Here is a 17,738-nt window from a genome sequence, read left to right as displayed (position 1 = left end):
AAGTAAGGATACTTCAAGGTGCAAGCTCAGTTGAAAGTTGAAAATAAGATAATTTAAAAAATCTTTAAACCCATAATGGTAGTTACAAAATTTTTTTATATTTCCCTTCCTTTACAAACATCAAATTAAGTTCCTTGAATTTGACAAACTCCCCCCTATGTGTATGTATGGGCCACAGCCCAGCCAGCATTTTTTTGAAAATTTTCATCAAAAAATATTTAAATATCATACCCCAAGATGACTAAAAACATTCAAATTTTAAAGCATTTTTTGTTCGAAAATTAATGTATCGTCGGGAGAAAAATGTACCTTAAATTTGATTATTCTTGAATAATCATTTATGATTCCTGTTTCGAAACGCTTTTTATTCATATTTGATATCGTTTTAAAATTTGGCTGTAATTGTTTTACAGTAATATTAGTTATTTTCTGATCATATTCGTGAACATATTTCAATCGTTTTGGTTAAGATTTTTGAATCATTTTTGAATGCGGTTATGATGCATTTATTCTTCAAATCTCATTCAAAATAAGATACTACATAGTAATCTTCTTATTTCATCAGGGGAAGAAAGCATGCAGAAGTGAGCTATTTGAACCACAGGTCACTCGCAAACAAACTTGACCGATATACACCTGCGACTACAACATCCAACATCAACTATGGTCGTCACTATCTTAAAATACGATACGGTACGGGATGTTGAAGACATATCCAGGTACACATGTCAAGAGAGTTTCACTTACCTGGGCTTGAAATAGCTCACAACCTTTGTATTGTCCAACTATTATGCATTATCTGGGAAGCCGTAGGTGGGGAAATGGTTGGGGAAATCTTCGGTCACGAGCAGCATTTGCATTATATCTTGAAGAATATCTTAATAATAAAATTTTTATATACATATTTACATATATGTATTTTCTGAACTTCATGATTGAAAAAATGTGTGTATGTGAAAAAAATAAGATTTTCAATGAAAAGTAAAATTTTAACAAGTATAAGTTCATTATTCAGTCAACAAATATAGTCAGAAAAGATTCAGAACGCTGAACTAAAAATGATTATAACTTTTGATCACCTAAAGTAAACACATTTGATTCAAATATGATTGAAAAGCTATATTCAGTTTTGGATCATTAAGGGTAAGCATATTTGATTATTCTTTCTGTTGGTTTTTATGAAATATTAGAATTTAATCATCAAAGGAATTCAAAAATGATTCCAAAAAGTGATCAAAAAATGCTTTTCAGTTTTTGATCGTCAAAAGTATTCATATTTGATTATTCCGTTTGTTCAATTGTATGATAACTCATTATTTAGTCAGAAAGAGTAATCAAATTTTATTGATATGTAGGGAAATTCAACATTTAATCGCCTAAATGCTGAGTACGTAACTATTTGATGAAATCTGATGAATTTTGAAGCTTCTAGCCGTAAAAAAGGGACAAAAATTACAGTTTATATGGGGTATATAATATATATACCACCGGTCTCTATGATTTTTTACAACAGTATATGCTATACACGTAAGCATTTGGTGAAATTTGAACATATCTAAACGATTTTTAAGATAAATATAAAATAAAAAATAGGTAGGTACTTTGTGTGAGGATGCAAAGCTTGACGTTTTTTGTGATCTGCATGTAAAAACTATGACTACGAATCACGTATTTCAAAAATATATGACGTAAACGTAACTATTTGATGAAATTCGATGAATTTTGAAGCTTCTAGCCATAAAAAAGGGGCAAAAATGACAGTTTATATGAAGTATATAATATATATACCACCAATCTCAATGATTTTTTCAGACATCAATATATGCTATACACGTAAGCATTTGGTGAAATTTGAAGCTTCTAGCTGTTAAAATGGGGCCGAAATCGCAAAAAAAAATATATATATATACTATATATACCATCATATATATATTATATATATCACCGATCTCTATGATTTTTTGACACAACAATATATACTATATACGTAAGCAATCGGTGAAATTTGAAGCTTATAGCTGTTAGAATGGGGTAGAAATTGCGAAAAGTTTCTTATCTTAACAATCGGTTGTATGAGATATATACTATATATACAACCGATCGCTATGATTTTTTCAGACAACAATATATGCTATATACGTAAGCATCCGGTGAAATTTGAAGCTTCTAGATGTTAAAATGGGGCTAAAATTGCGAAAATATATATATATACTATATATATACTATATATACCACCATATATATACTATATATACCACCGATCTTTATGATTTTTTCAGACAACAATATATGCTATATGCGTAAGCAATCGTTGAAATTTGAAGCCTCTAGCTCTTAAAATGGGGCAGTAATTACGAAAAGTTTCTTATCTGAATAATCGGTTGTGGGGAATATATACTATATATACGACCGATATCATCAATTTTTTCAGGCAACAATATGTGCAATATACGAAATTATATGGTGAAGTTTGAATCTTCAATCTGTTAAATTGAGTAAGACATGACAAAAATCCTCTTTTTCTGAAAAATCGGTTGTATGGAGGATATATGCTATAGTGCTCCGATCCGGCCGGTTCCGTCAAATGTCTAATCGGACACCCAAATACACCCGCTCCCCAAATTTTATCAAGATATCTCAAAAATTGAGGGACTCGTTTGCATACAAACAGACAGATGGACAGACCGACAGACGGACATGGCTAAATCAACTCAGCTCTTCATCCTGAATATCTCGGTATACTTAATGGTGGGTCTATGTATTTTCCTTTAAGGACTTACAATTTTGGGTTTCGTGACGAAATTAAAATACCATTTCATTTTCATGAAAGGTAGAAAAACAGGTAGGTACTTTGTGTGAGGATGCAAAGTTTCAGGTTTTTTGTGGTCTGCGTGTAAAAACTATGACTACGAATCACGTATTTCAACAATATATTACGTAAACGTAACTATTTGAAGAAATCTGATGAATTTTGAAGCTTCTAGCCGTAAAAAAGGGGCAAAAGTTACAGTTTGTATGGGTAATATAATATATACCACCGATCTCTATGATTTTTTCAGACAACAATATATACTATACACGTAAGCATTTGGTGAAATTTGAACATATCAAAACGATTTTTAAGATAAATATAAAATAAAAATAGGTAGGTACTTTGTGTAAGGATGCAAAGCTTCACGTTTTTTGTGGTCTGTGGTACTATGTATACCACCGATCGCAATGATTTTTTCAGTCATCCATATGTTCTATACACGTAAGCATTTGGTGAAATTTGAAGCTGCTAGCTGTTAAAATGGGGCCGAAATCGCAAAAAAAAAATATATATATACTATATATATATACTATATATACCACATATATATATTATATATATCACCGATCTCTATGATTTTTTGACACAACAATATATACTATATACCTAAGCAATCGGTGAAATTTGAAGCTTATACCTGTTAGAATGGGGTAGAAATTGCGAAAAGTTTCTTATCTGAACAATCGGTTGTGTGAGATATATACTATATATACAACCGATTGTTATGATTTTTTCAGACAACAATATATGCTATATATGTAAGCATTCGGTGAAATTTGAAGCTTCTAGCTGTTAAAATGGGGCTAAAATTGCGAAAATATATATATATACTATATATATATTCTATATATACCACCATTTATATACTATATATACCACCGATCTTTATGATTTTTTCAGACAACAATATATGCTATATGCGTAAGCATTCGTTGAAATTTGAAGCCTCTAGCTCTTAAAATAGGGCAGTAATTACGAAAAGTTTCTTATCTGAACAATCGGTTGGGGGGGATATATACTATATATACGACCGATCTCATAAATTTTTTCAGGCAACAATATGTGCAGTATACGAAATTATATGGTGAAGTTTGAAGCTTCAATCTGTTAAATTGAGTAAGATATGACAAAAATCCTCTTTTTGTGAAAAATCGGTAGCATGGAGGATATATGCTATAGCGGTCCGATCCAGCCGGTTCCGACAAATGTCTAATCGGACATCCAAATACACCCGCTCACCAAATTTTATGAATATATCTCAAAAATTGGGGGACTAGTTTGCATACAAACAGACAGTGGTACTAATCATTTTTCTATGTTTGCCCTCGTTCTCGGGATGTTGACCAAAGTTTTGGCCTGGATGACCTTCAAATATTTTACTTCAATATGGATATCGCATGAAACGAGCTGCTTAGACTTTTTCAGTTCATTTGTATATTCCAAACGGTCGCGACCGTAAAATTTGAAAATGCTAATAAATCAGAAAGTATTAAGCATTGTTGTTTTTTTGAACGAAGTATGTAGTTTTAAATTTAGATATGGTAACAAATTCTGAAATAGGGCGTTAAACAAATGTTTTCTGAGATAGGGCGTTTTCGAAACGGCAGCCGAGATAGGGTGATATTCCACTCAGCAGTCGATATAATATATTATATATGTATTTATGTCAAATGCAACAAATATAGTATATACTAACATGTCACATAGATTGGACCAAATGAACCCATCGGCTCCTCCACTGATTGCGCTACCAAAAATCTACAACCCGGACACTCCAATCAGGACAATCATTAATTTTAAATCGGCTCTATGTTACAAACTGTCCAAATATTTAAAAACGATATTGAAAGATACTCTGGAGCTAAGGAACGAATATGCAATAGCTAACACAACAGAACTAATAGAGAAACTTGAGACCGTAGAGCTAGCAAAGAACAGCAAATTGGTATCTTTTGACATAAAAGAGTGTGTATAAATCAATACCACTATCGGAGACTTTGGACATAGTCAGCTCAACAATGGTTCATAACACAAAAACAAAGTGAAAAATATGCAAATCACAAATACGCTAAGAACCACTTTACGTTAAAACTATTTTCAATTCAACAATAAAATATATAGACAAACAATAAAATATATAGACAAACGGCAGCATTTTTAAATATTTTTAAATAAATTAGGAGATAATCACTTATGTGTTTTAGGGGATTTTAACCTTTGTGATATTTCTAGGTCTCATGGTTACTCTGCGTCAGGCCTATTCCCTAATAATATTACTAAGTCTTTTGAGTCATACGTTATAGATAATATCTTAATTCTAAATTTACATCAAATCAATAATTTTTATTAGTAATGACATATATTTTAATCTTTCTGAGTGCCATGCGCCATTCGCCCTGACGGATATGCACCATTTTGCTTTAATTCTTAAACTCGAATTTTATGAGTTTGGAGCTCGCTCTTTAATTGATGATTTTTCATTTAACTCTGCGAAGAGTGATTTTTCTAAACTCGATCAGGATCTAGCGGAAATAGACTGGGCCAATTTGCTTTCCATCTCTGATGTTGGTCATTGCTTTGAAATATTTAAGTCGACTCTCTTTGATCTGTGTTCGAGGCATGTACCAGTTGCGAAAAGGAAACCATATAGGTTTCCATGGTACACAACAAGGTTAAAAAAGTTGAAGAATTTAAGAAAAAAGTTCTTCAAAAAGTTTAAAAGAACCAAAAACCCGTTATTTTTTACCAAATATAAACATTATATGAAGGATTTCAACTGTCTAGAGAAGCTTCTTTACAGAAACTACATTACAAGCTTTGAGACGAATATAAAGTCTAACCCGAAAGCATTCTGGAATTACGTTAAGTCGAAGAAATCTTGCTCTTCGGTGCCTGCCTCCGTCTTCTACAATGACAGACCTGCCAACACTCCCCACAATGTGGCTAACGCCTTTGCTGAATTTTTTAGTTCTAATTTTGCTAATCATGACGCTATTCCCTCGTCTGACTTCTCGTCTGAAACTTCTTCGTCCCTAAATTTTGGTTCAATGTCAATTTCATTTGAAGATATCTTCAGTGACATCTCGAAACTGAGCAACTCTACTAAAGCTGACATTGATGGTCTCTCAGCTACCTTGCTAAAAGGATGCGCTTCCCTAGTTGTCCCGTTAGAGATCATGTTCAATTTGTCACTTAGCTTTGGTGAGTTTATTGATGCTTGGAAATTCGCCTCGATAACTACTATTTATAAATCTGGCAGTAAGACTGATGTCTGCAATTACAGGCCAATTTCAAAGCTGTCCACCGTTTCTAAGCTATTTGAGTGCGTTGTCAAGGAAAAGATTTATTTTTCAGTAAAGCACTTGATCTGTCCGAGACAGCATGAGTTTGTTTCTGGTCGCTCTACCGTTTCCAATCTTGTGGAGTTCAGTGAATATTGTATCTCTGCCTTTTCATCTGGTCTTCAGGTCGACTGTATTTACACCGACTTTTCCAAAGCTTATGATAAGGTATCGCATGATGTTCTAATTCACAAACTGTACTGCCTTGGCATTCATTCAACCTTTTTGCAGTGGCTAAATTCATATCCAATTAATAGATGGTGTGCCGTCTCTATTAATGGGGTATCATCAGATCCCTCTTTGGCGACATCGGGCGTCCCGCAGGGTAGCATTTTGGGACCATCTTGTCTTATTCATCAATGACATTAGCTCATGCTTCTCTTACGCTAGATTTCTGTTGTACGCCAATGATCTCAAATTTTACTCTGTTGTAAATTCCGCAAACGATATGATTAATCTTCAAGTTGATACTGATAAACTTTACTCCTGGTGCATTAGATTTCATCTTTCATTAAATATAAATAAATGTTTCCACGTAACCTACTCAAAATCTCGTTCAAATCTCAACAGTTCGTATAGTATCGCTAACAGTACGTTGCAGACTGAAAAAATCAAAGATCTTGGTGTTGTATTTGATACAAAATTTATGCTCGTGAACCATATTGATTTCATCATTGCCGAGGCCTATGCTATGCTAGGCTTCATTCGGCGTAATATTTCGGAGTTTTCTGACCCGTATACTTTAAAAGTACTCTACTCCTCATTTGTGCGTTCTCATCTTGAGTATGCTACCATCATTTGGAGACCTTTCCAACAATTCTCCATCAACAGGCTTGAGCGAGTTCAAAAAGTTTTTCTTAAGTATGCTTTACGGTCATTAAGGTTTACATACCCTCTTCCTCCATATACTGCTCGTTTTCTTCTTTTGAATCTTAAATCTCTGGAAGCCAGGAGATCTATTCTCTCCTTCATTTTCTTGTTTGGCATTATCCACGGAGATGTAGACTGCGCTGCCCTTCTTGTGGAAATTAATTTTAATGTTCCAAGGAGGGATCTTCGTAATGTTTGCCCGTTTTATGGTATCAATATTAGAACCAATTATGGAAGGAACGAACTCAATAAGATTTCATCTTCTATTGAGCTTGATTTTTCGATGTGTAGGGACGCTTTTATAAATATTTTAAAGTCAGATATTTAATTGTTTTTATTTTGTTTGTTATAAGAACTTATTATTTATTGTAAACTATATATTTACATGTATATTTTGTTATCTTTGTGTTAATATTTTTTGTATCTACCATTATTGGCAGTCTGTAAGACCTGTATGTTCATAGACTGAATAAATAAATAAATAAATTAACCGTCCTGTTCATGAATAATTTTTCTTCTTAGTTCGCATGGGTGGGTACACGAGTACCACAAGGCAGTTCATACGTGAGAACTATTTATGGTACCTGGGTATCCCAGCCACGAGAACTAGTAATAAAAAACTAATTTTAATAATAAAAAACTAATTTATTAAAAAACCATCTTTATGAAAGTATATTTGAAAAAATTTTCTCTCCTTTTTGTAGAAAACTTATTCCCATACGATGCCACAAAATTTTAACTCGTTTCTATTTGTAGATTACGTAAAAAAGTGAGAACTACGAGTGGTACCTGGGTATCCCAGCCATGAGTACTAGTAACAAAATACTAATTTATTAAAAAATCATCTTTATGAAAGTATATTTGAAAAAATTGTCTCCCCTTTTTGTAGAAAACTTATTCCCATACGATGCCACAAAATTTTAACTCGTTTATATTTGTAGATTACGATAAAACGTGAGAACTACGTGTGGTACCTGGGTATTCCAGCCATGAGAACTAGTAATAAAAAATTAATTTTTGTAATAAAAAACTAATTTATTAAAAACCATCTTTAGGAAAGTATATTTGAAAAAATTGAGAAAACATTAGAGATTAAAACAGAAAAACACGGAATCCAAACATTATACCAGAGTCTAAAGCTGCCGGGCAACGCACAAAATTTGCTTGATGGTTACCTAGCAACGTGTAGTTGCGTGCGTATCGGGCGATGTCGTGCTCACACGTATTTGTTGTCGGCTTCGCGTTGATCATGGCGCAACGATACAAGGTGGCAGCATGGAACAGCTGATTATAAACTTTTTTTATTTGATTTGATACGTCAACTTCCGGTGCCGTACGATTTTGACATTTGTCCATCGAATTTACAAAAACAAAGTACATGGAATTTTTATTTATGTTTGTAGGTACGTCACCATGCTTCTTGTATCATTCCGCTATGGCGTTGATGAAAATCAAAATTTTTAGATTTTTTCGCTTGACAGCTGGTCTATTTGATCATAGTGTACAAGTACAAGTCTGTTGACTTCTTTTTGACAGGCACTCGCTTAAGTGAGCATAATGGGAAAATCTGGGTTGCCATTGTTGTTTCGGTTGAAAACGGTCAATTAGGGTTCTGGCAGAGACGTAAAAGATTGAAACTGAGTTTATGTAGTCACAAAAGTGTTGCTCCTGTTTCACAGCATTTTAATTTTATATCATGGCGAAAAGTGTTCAGTTCAGAGTTATTGATTTTCATTAAAAGTTTAATTTATTACGGAGGGTTACTCCTTTAAGTGCAAAAAGCGTAGAGTTTTTCAAATTATTGTGACAAGTTCACTATATTTGTGTAACACAAGAATCTGGAGGTCAATTCCTTAACTATGAAAAACTGAAAAATGTACACTTATTGAAAACTAATTTGCACACACAATTTACACTTTGAATTTAGTTGTGTTTTTATGCACAAAATTTTGAAACTAAAAACAAAATTTTCATTTGTCAGAAAAAATAAAGAAAAAACGGCCCAATGTCAAAAAACCCTATCGAAATACAAACTGGCTTGTTTGTTTTTAATGAACTACGTTGTATTTTTCTTGTATTTCGTTAGTTTTTTTTAAATATAGTTCACTCACTTAAACCAGTACTGAAATCTTATTGGCTCCTACGACAAAAAATATAAGAGAAAATACAAGATAAATACATAGAAAATAAAGTAGTGTCATATAGGAGTTTGATTTGTTTGCACTTACATCACCATTTTATTTGCAGGAGACTTTCACAGCTACAAAAATTAAGGCGGATTTACACAGACGCTTTGGTTGTGTTGCATTCATTAATTCATCTGTCGGGCGAAGTATCGAAAAACTTACATAAATGCTTTGGTTGCGTGCCTACGCTTGGCAACGCCATACGAAAAACAATGAAACGCTGTACGTTATCTTTGCTTTGGAGCGACCAAAGCGTTTATATAATTTTGCCCTTATGCATTTGTGTAAACAGCCTTAGAAGTGAAATTTTTCCATGTTACACGTGTGGCGCTTTATATTTTGACTCTAATTTAAATAAATTTTGCTTTCCGTATGTTTCCGCATTGTTGCAGGCTACAAATCTTTTAGTATTGTTCTTTCCGCGGAAATTTATGTCACTATTTCATCTGTACATACTACAAAGTTTTATTAAACTATCAAATGCAACTCAGCTTGAAGTACTCTTACGTACCAATAATGCAACTCTAGACCTGTGATTTGCATCAGGTGAGCGCGGCTGTGTATTTTTGACGTTTATCGCTTAGTTGACACACTTGTATAGGTACACTACCCTGCAAAAATCGTGTGACCAAAAACGCACACAGCCACACGAATTTTTGACAGGGGTGACGATTTGGAATGAAAAATTCTCCAAATGAAATATGTTGACAAATTTAGCTTTCCCACAATGTATCGTGCTCTCTCGCACCTATTATTTTTATAGGGATAGCAAAATACGTCATTTTTGCGTGCAAAAAAATCCGCCATTTCTAATTCAGCAGAGACAGCAAAACATTTGGTGGTGGAAAATTTTTTCAATTTTCAGAGTTTTAAGTGTAATATCTCCGGAAAGATTTAAACTTAAGAGGGAGTTCTCCAGATCACAAATATATATATTTTAAAGTGCGCAAACTTATAACTTAAAAGTTATTTGGTGTTAAAGTTTGCAAATTTCTATACAAATTTTATATGTGTATACGTATATATATGTGGCAGAGCACAGCTTTGTAATGTCATCAATAAAATATATATATATATATATATATATGTGCATGTTGCTACAAAAGCGCGATTGATTTAATAAAAACATTTATAATAAGTAAAAACAATGCAAAAATGAAATGCGAAATATACAAAAATGCAATTTAAGTTTATCGTTGCTAATTTATATAGATATGTATGTGGATTAAGGTTTTGAAAGATGTGTAAATTGTAATTTAAAGTGCTATAGAAATTTGCTAAATTTGCAAACTTTAACAACAAATAACTTTTAAATTATAAGTTTGCGCACTTTAAAATATATATATTTGGGATCGGGAGAACTCTTTCATTTGATACCAAGTTTTACCCCGAACTCGGGGGGTGCTATTCTAAAATTTTCCCAGTCTTTAATATACAATGATTTTTGCTGTTTATTTCGACAAACATTTTTGATTTGATTTTTGTGCTCATCGAAAGAATTCACAATTATATAGCACCATGCCACGAATTATGATAAAAGGTGGTGTGTGGAGAAACACCGAGGTAAGCATTTGACGCGACTGGTTACTCTTGGCCGTTTATTAACTAAATTGATAACTTTCAGGATGAAATCCTCAAAGCAGCTGTAATGAAATATGGCAAAAACCAGTGGTCACGTATTGCATCACTGCTGCACCGCAAATCTGCCAAGCAATGTAAGGCACGCTGGTACGAATGGCTTGATCCTAGCATAAAGAAGACAGAATGGTCACGGGAGGAGGATGAAAAGGTTTTTATTTTGCCAAATTAATGCCAACACAATGGCGTACAATTGCGCCGATTATTTCAGAGGGTTAACTGGCACCAATTGTTCACACCAAATTGTTAGGTACAGGATTCGCCACGGGTAGGTGAGGTTGGCAATCACAACCCCTTGAATCATTTTGGTCGGCAGGTATGCCGCGGATATATTCTTGGCACTTGTTATTGATGGCTTTTATGATGCCACCAACACAACCTGGACAGACGCCAATGCTCAGTCAACCACCCAAGCCGGGTCAACCCCCAATACCCGGACACGTCCGGACGTCCCAGTTATAATGTATGCTAATACAACTAATAATTTACAAATTTGCTGATTATTATTTTTGTGTTATTTTCTTTAGCAACCACCTGCACCTGTTACTGGTAAATATCAACAGCCGCAACAGTATGATCAAGCCGAACGCCGTTTAGATCCCGATCAGATACCAAATCCGATGAGCGTTATCATTGAAAATCAAAAAAACGCTGGTGGTGCTTTTATTACTAATGAACAGAGTTTATTACCACCATTGGTGACCACAAAATATGTGGTAGAAGATCAGGGTAACTCCTCGCCACGTTACCTTAGGTATCGATAATCGAAATTAATGTTTTGTTTGGCAATTACATTGATCTTTCTGCTTTGCAGGTCGTCTTTGTATTGCATACCTGCAACAGCTGATTTCTTAAAAACAACAGCTTTGTCCAGTACACTTGCCGTCTCACCAATGGCACGCACTGTTGAGGGTGAATATGGGCCACCCATTGTAAATTTTGGTGAATTGGGTGCAATTAGATGTAATCGTTGCAAGGCTCATATGCAACTTGTAGATGCTGGTCGTCGTTTCCAATGTCTAATGTGTAAAGTAACAACAGATGGTAAAAAAAAAATCTTTCACTTTTACTTGTGTTCATTGATCAATATTTTTTCTCAACAGTGCCAACTGCATATTTCCAACATTTGGGCCACACCGGACAGCGTGTCGATAAATATGAACGTCCTGAACTTGTATTGGGTACATGAGTATTTGTGTAAAAAATGTTTGGGTACCGATAGCTCTCAAGGTAAACATCAAGTCATATCCAACATCAATGCCTCGCATTCAATTGTGGACGCTGTACGCACTACATTGGGTTCACGTAGTATGGACAAGCATATTGTTGATTCCAGTGGTAAGGCCACAATTTCAAATAATGGGGCAACAATTATGAAACTATTGGATATTGTGCATCCAGCCGTAAAACTCTAATCGACATCGCCAAATCTCAAGATGCTGAGGTAATTTTTTTGTTATATTAGAATGTGTAGAATAAAAATGTTTCTCTTATCAGGTCGGCGACGGCATCACTTCAGTAGTACTTTAAGCAGGTGAAATCTTAAAACAAGTTAAACCAAATTTTGAGGAAGGCGTGCATGCACGTATCATCATTAAAGCTATACGTAAAGCATTATAATTATGCATGACCAAAATATGACATGGCTGTACATGTCGAAGCGCCAATCAAAGGAACACCAAAGTGCTTTATTGGAAAAATGCTCTGCCACAGCAATGTCCTCCAATGTCCAAGAGTATCAGAAAATTGTTAATGCTGAATGGCGTCTCCTGTACAATAAACTAGGTAAGTAAGGCGCCAATGTTGTTTTTTCTAAACTACCAATTGGTGATGTTGGTACACAGTATTTTGCAGATCGTGAAATGTTCTTTTGGTGTACCAGAAGAAGATTTGAAACGTACAATGAAAGCTTGTGGTGGTGCTGTTATGACTGAAGCTAATGATATTAATTCAAGTGATTTGGGTCAATGTGATTACTTTGAAGAACGTCAAGTTGGTGGTGAACATTTCAACATTTTCCAAGGTTTGATAGTGGGTTTGACATTAATTTCATTTTTATAGTTTATAATTATTTAAAGGTTGCGTTAATGATAGAACATATACATTGATTTTACGTGGCGGTGCCGAACAATTTTTGGAAGAAACTGAGCTTCGTTACATGATGCTATAATGATTGTGCGGCGTACAATTAAACATGATTCTGTTGTTGCTGGTAAGTCAAAATACAAATTGAAAAAAATGTATAATCTTAAATTGTTAAGTAATATTATGAAAAGATTGTGTCCAACTCCGGAAGAAAAAACTATAAAATTTGTGTCAGTGAAATGATAATTATTGCTTTTGGTTGTAGTTTTGAGGCATCGTCTTCGAGTGCCTTCTGGTCGTATATGCCGTTTCTTTTGCCAACTACCTGTAAGGCGTTAAACTGATCAGTAACGTCGCCGTGGCCTCGTTCAGTGTAATGTGTAATGGCGACCCCAAGTTCCTCGTGTAAATAGGGGGTGGGGCGGGATGGCTTAGGAGGTTTAAAGTGATGATATTAATCGTTCCCGAGATGGTTGTTGTTGTTGTAGCAGTGCGTCGCCCACCTAATAGCCGTGATCGATCACAAATTGTCATCAATATCCTCTAACGGGAGTCCAAGGAAACTTGCCGTTTCAACAGGGGTGGACCATAAGGAAAGGGGTGTTAGAGGCGTTGGACCACATTACAATTAAAGAGAAGGATGGTGTCATGTGGGGACACATTGCAAGCGGGGCATACATTTTGTATGTCGGGGTTGATTCTGGATAGGTAAGAGTTTAACCTGTTACAGTATTCAGAACGAAGTTGAGCTAGAGTGACTCGCTTTTCCCTGGGGAGTATGCGGTCCTCTTCCGCAAGTTTTGGGTACTGTTCTTTGAGTACTTCACGGGGCAATTCCTAGCATAAAGGTACGACGCCTGTTTGTGGAGTTCACCATGGACCTGCTTGTTTTTTTGCTTCATACGGCTGGGTTCTCAGGTGTCGTATTTCCTCATAATGCTTACGGAGATTACTCTTTAAGGTCCTAAGTGGTGTTGGATCAACAATCAGATGTCTGTTGGGATATCCAGGTTTCTGGGTATTCTACAGAAACTGTTTGGTTAGCATTTCATTTCTTTCCCTTATTGGGAGTTTTCTCGCTTCATTGTGCAGGTGGTGTTCCGAGGACATAAGAAGGCAGCCCGTAGCGGTTTTGGGGGCAGCATTTTGGCAGGCCTGTATTTTCTTCCAGTGAGTAACCTTTAGGCTTGGCGACCATATCGGAGACGCGTACCATGCAAACGTCTATTTATATTTACCCCAAGTACTGCCGAATTATCTTAAATGTTTGTTACAGCTCTGGGTAATGTCATATGGTCGACATTTGGCGCGGCCATGTTTTAAATAAGGTCACCAATGATTTGGTTGGTGACAATATCAGGTTTCGCGAGGCGACAAAACTGGAGAGATTGGGGAGATAGCTGTTTTTTTTTGTTTTTATTACAAAGCTCATCGATGTAGGAAACAATAGCATAGGCGTAGAAGCAATAGTGACTACTTGTGGTAAAGGTAGCTATTGATATGTAGAAGTTAAGGAGAAGTTTGAATATGAGTTTTTTAAGTTATTGCAAAAAAAGCGTTGAGGATTTTTATTATCTTACCAGGTACCTTCGTACATGTTTCTATGAATGAAGAATAAAACCTATTCAAACTCAATTTTGACCAGGACAAAGCCGCTGAGACTTCGCTATACTTTAACATACAATACGTTACCCCATTTTAGCACAACTATCATTTTTTGATTTTATTAAATTTTATAAAATGTTTCTTCATCTACAGTTCCATTTCGGTATTGGATGGTAAATATGTGGAAGAAATCTCTGCGCGTAAATCGCAACATATTATCTTGGTCGGGCGTTTCTTCAATAGCTCTCTAGTGGTGATAGTGACAGCAGAGAAACCCAACTGTTTAAAAATGTTACACTTCAAAAAGAATCAAAATATCTGCCATTGCGTCTACGTCTCAAATACCCACAGTATATAAATGAATCGAACGCACTTAATTGTCTGCCTAACGGATAGTATACACATTCATCAAATCGAAAATATTGCACCAAACGAACTGGGTCTGAATACTGAAACAGTACACATATTCAAAATCGATGAGAAGGCCGTGATGATGGTATAGGGTGAGTTGTTGACCAACATACGAAAACCACTTTAACCCATCTATATATTTGCATTACAGCTAAAGCTTTACAAACAGCAAAAATTGCTGGCGCCAAGCAATTGGAAAACGCAGTGAAGCATTCATCACACTGTACGGATGGTGTAAAGTTAGAAACTGCTGTTGTAACAGCTGCCACCGACACAACGGTCATCTCTACTTCGCCGAGTAACGGCTCGTCCGACTATCTATCGAAGACAGTATAATCATATCTTTTGCCAACACAGGTTAGCGATGTGCTTGCACAGGAAAATATTTCAATTGGAAAACAAAAACCAATTAAGAGAGTTTATTTATTATTAAAGTATTTACTTTTCTTTATATCAACAGTATTAATTTAAGTTGCAATATCACGTACATATATAATAAGGGATGTGATACGATTGCTGTCGGAATTAGATTTGAAACCAATCAATACTCCTGCTAAGGGTTGTAGAATTATTGCTTGAATAATTAGATTTAGAACAATAATAAGTCTGACTTAATTACAAGTCGTACATTTTTAAATTCATCAATTACGATAGCAATCGGATTCTACGACACCTTTGAATATTCTTGATCTGAAAAAAGAGTAAACCTAATCTGAATTTCTACTAAGCTTTAAGTTGTAGATTATTCAAATAATTGGAGTTTTTTCTAAAGCTTAAAATTATTTTCTGCTCGCTTAGAAAAGATTTCAATTGGAAAACAAAAACCAATTAAGAGAGTTTATGTTATTATTAAAGTACTTACTTTTCTTTATATCAATTGTATTAATTTAAGTTGCAATATCACGTACATATATAATAAGGGATGTGATACGATTGCTGTCGGAATTAGATTTGAAACCAATCAATACTCCTGCTATGTGTTGCAGAATTATTGCTTGAATGATTAGATTTAGAACAATAATAAGTCTGACTCAATTACTAGTCGTACATTTTTAAGTTCATCAATTACGACAGCAATCTGATCCACGACACCTTTGAATATTCTTGATCTGAATTTCTACTAAGCTTTAAGTTGTATATTATTCAAATAATTGGAGTTTTTTCTAAAGCTTAATATTATTTTTTTGCTCGCTTAGAAGAGATTGGAAAACAAAAACCAATTAAGCGAGTTTATTTATTATTAAAGTTCTTCTGTTTTATATGAACTGGATTAATATAAGTTCCAATTTCATGTACATATATAATAATATTGAAAATAATAAATATTGAAAATTCAATTTTTTTGGTTCATATTTTATTCATATGGCTGCTCCAGGTAAAGTAAATCTGCAGGTAAAATTCACGTTATATGGCGGTTATATAAATGGTAAAACCGCAGTAAAATTGATTGTCAAATGGCTCAAAAATGTAGAGTGAAATGACGGAAAAATGACCGCCATTTGACGAGCATTGTGACGTGTGTGAGCAGCACAGTGCTATGCTCACATCCTATAAGTGGGAGCGGAATGCACGATCACATTAATAGGAACGAAACGGAAAATTTGGTCACAAAAGTTAATCACGCCCATGCAAACGTGACTATGAATATAACCGCTGCAGAAAGTCACAATGACCGTAAAATGACTACTAAAATGACGTGGAGCGTTTTTGCAGGGTATGTATTTGATCGTGGCCGACGTGGTTGACAAGCATTAAAGCTGTACCCTGCAAAAACGCTCTCGTCATTCCACGTCATTTGACTAGTCATTTGACAGTCATAGGTTATTTTCATAATAACATTTGCTTGGGCGCGGGTAAGTTTTATGACCTAATTTTTTGTAGGGTAGTTACCCAACGACGTGTGCATTGTTTACTATATAGTTTGGCAGCTTAATTCGAGGTTATGTTGCGAATAGAGTGGAAGGCACTCGCAGGCCGTGAAAATAGGCACTCGAATGGAGTGGAATGAAGAACAGTAGGAAGACCAGAGTTGCATGGGATCAATCATTGCATCAATATTAAAGATAAATTTGGAAAAAATAATTAAATACTTGAGTATAAGCAAACATTTTCTTTCAATTACTGCAATTAAGGTGTCCTAGATGCTATATATTCCAAAATTATAACAATTTATGTCTGTTTAAAAATTTAACTTCAATTTTCCTAAGATTTCCGTAATATGGCCATTAGTGATGTTTGTGTGTGTGTGCTAATTTTGAGCGATCAGCTGTTAGTTGCACTACTTGGTAAAGTTTACAATGGACGTGTGTAGCATACGTATACGTATGCCGTACGTACACACATTTGAGGGAAGTTTATGACCGCAGTGGCAAAGAAAAAAATGTTGCCATCGACCTGTTTGAATGCATGCATATGGAACCATCAACTTTTCCTATTTTAATTTCTGATGTTGTAAAAGGCTGGCATTAATATTAAATAAGTATAAATAGATTACATATTTATAATCTGCACTTTTACATAATTATTTCGAATTAAGTCCACAATTTTTCAAACTTTAATTAGGTGTTTTTGCATAAAACTGCAAAATGTCAAAAATTAGCGCACAAAAGTTTACTAGGCAACTCTGTCTAGTGAAAGAGCGAGCAGCTGACATGTTCTTACGGAAAAAATGAAAATTGTTTTGATTTCTACGTTCCGGGCTACGTACGTACGTGCGTTGAACGTCGGTGAGTTTTCGTTTACATTGCACATTCATAAGATAGGTGGTGTCAGATGACACGTTTTTTGTAC

The 17,738-nt window shown here is 34.8% G+C and overlaps 2 protein-coding genes across 9 annotated transcripts in view; one reads left to right on the top strand and one right to left on the bottom strand.

The window, feature by feature from the left end:
• The window catches only part of Dpck (Dephospho-CoA kinase), a 435,691-nt gene that overhangs the window by 106,649 nt on the left and 311,304 nt on the right, over positions 1 to 17,738 (bottom strand). The gene's annotated exons all lie outside the window — the stretch shown is intronic.
• Positions 9,922 to 16,285, top strand: LOC137246700 (protein transport protein Sec24C-like). 8 transcript variants are annotated; one of them, XM_067777731.1, is made up of 11 exons: positions 9,922 to 10,084; positions 10,707 to 10,772; positions 10,834 to 10,998; positions 11,375 to 11,601; positions 11,662 to 11,878; positions 11,951 to 12,291; positions 12,345 to 12,632; positions 12,692 to 12,870; positions 12,926 to 13,059; positions 14,691 to 15,040; positions 15,100 to 16,285. In XM_067777731.1, the coding sequence occupies exons 2-6, from the start codon at positions 10,728 to 10,730 to the stop codon at positions 12,260 to 12,262; spliced, it is 966 nt and encodes a 321-aa protein (XP_067633832.1). In that variant the 5' UTR covers positions 9,922 to 10,084; positions 10,707 to 10,727; the 3' UTR covers positions 12,263 to 12,291; positions 12,345 to 12,632; positions 12,692 to 12,870; positions 12,926 to 13,059; positions 14,691 to 15,040; positions 15,100 to 16,285. The 8 variants fall into 8 exon arrangements, with proteins under 8 accessions (XP_067633832.1, XP_067633820.1, XP_067633837.1 ...); XM_067777719.1 differs by having other exon boundaries at positions 10,634 to 10,772; XM_067777736.1 differs by having other exon boundaries at positions 9,922 to 10,151.

Source organism: Eurosta solidaginis, chromosome 1 (assembly GCF_040869045.1).
Source record: "Eurosta solidaginis isolate ZX-2024a chromosome 1, ASM4086904v1, whole genome shotgun sequence".
NCBI lineage: Eukaryota > Metazoa > Arthropoda > Insecta > Diptera > Tephritidae > Eurosta > Eurosta solidaginis.
The sequence above is the reverse complement of the archived record's forward strand: the minus strand, read 5'-3'. Positions and strand labels throughout refer to the sequence as shown.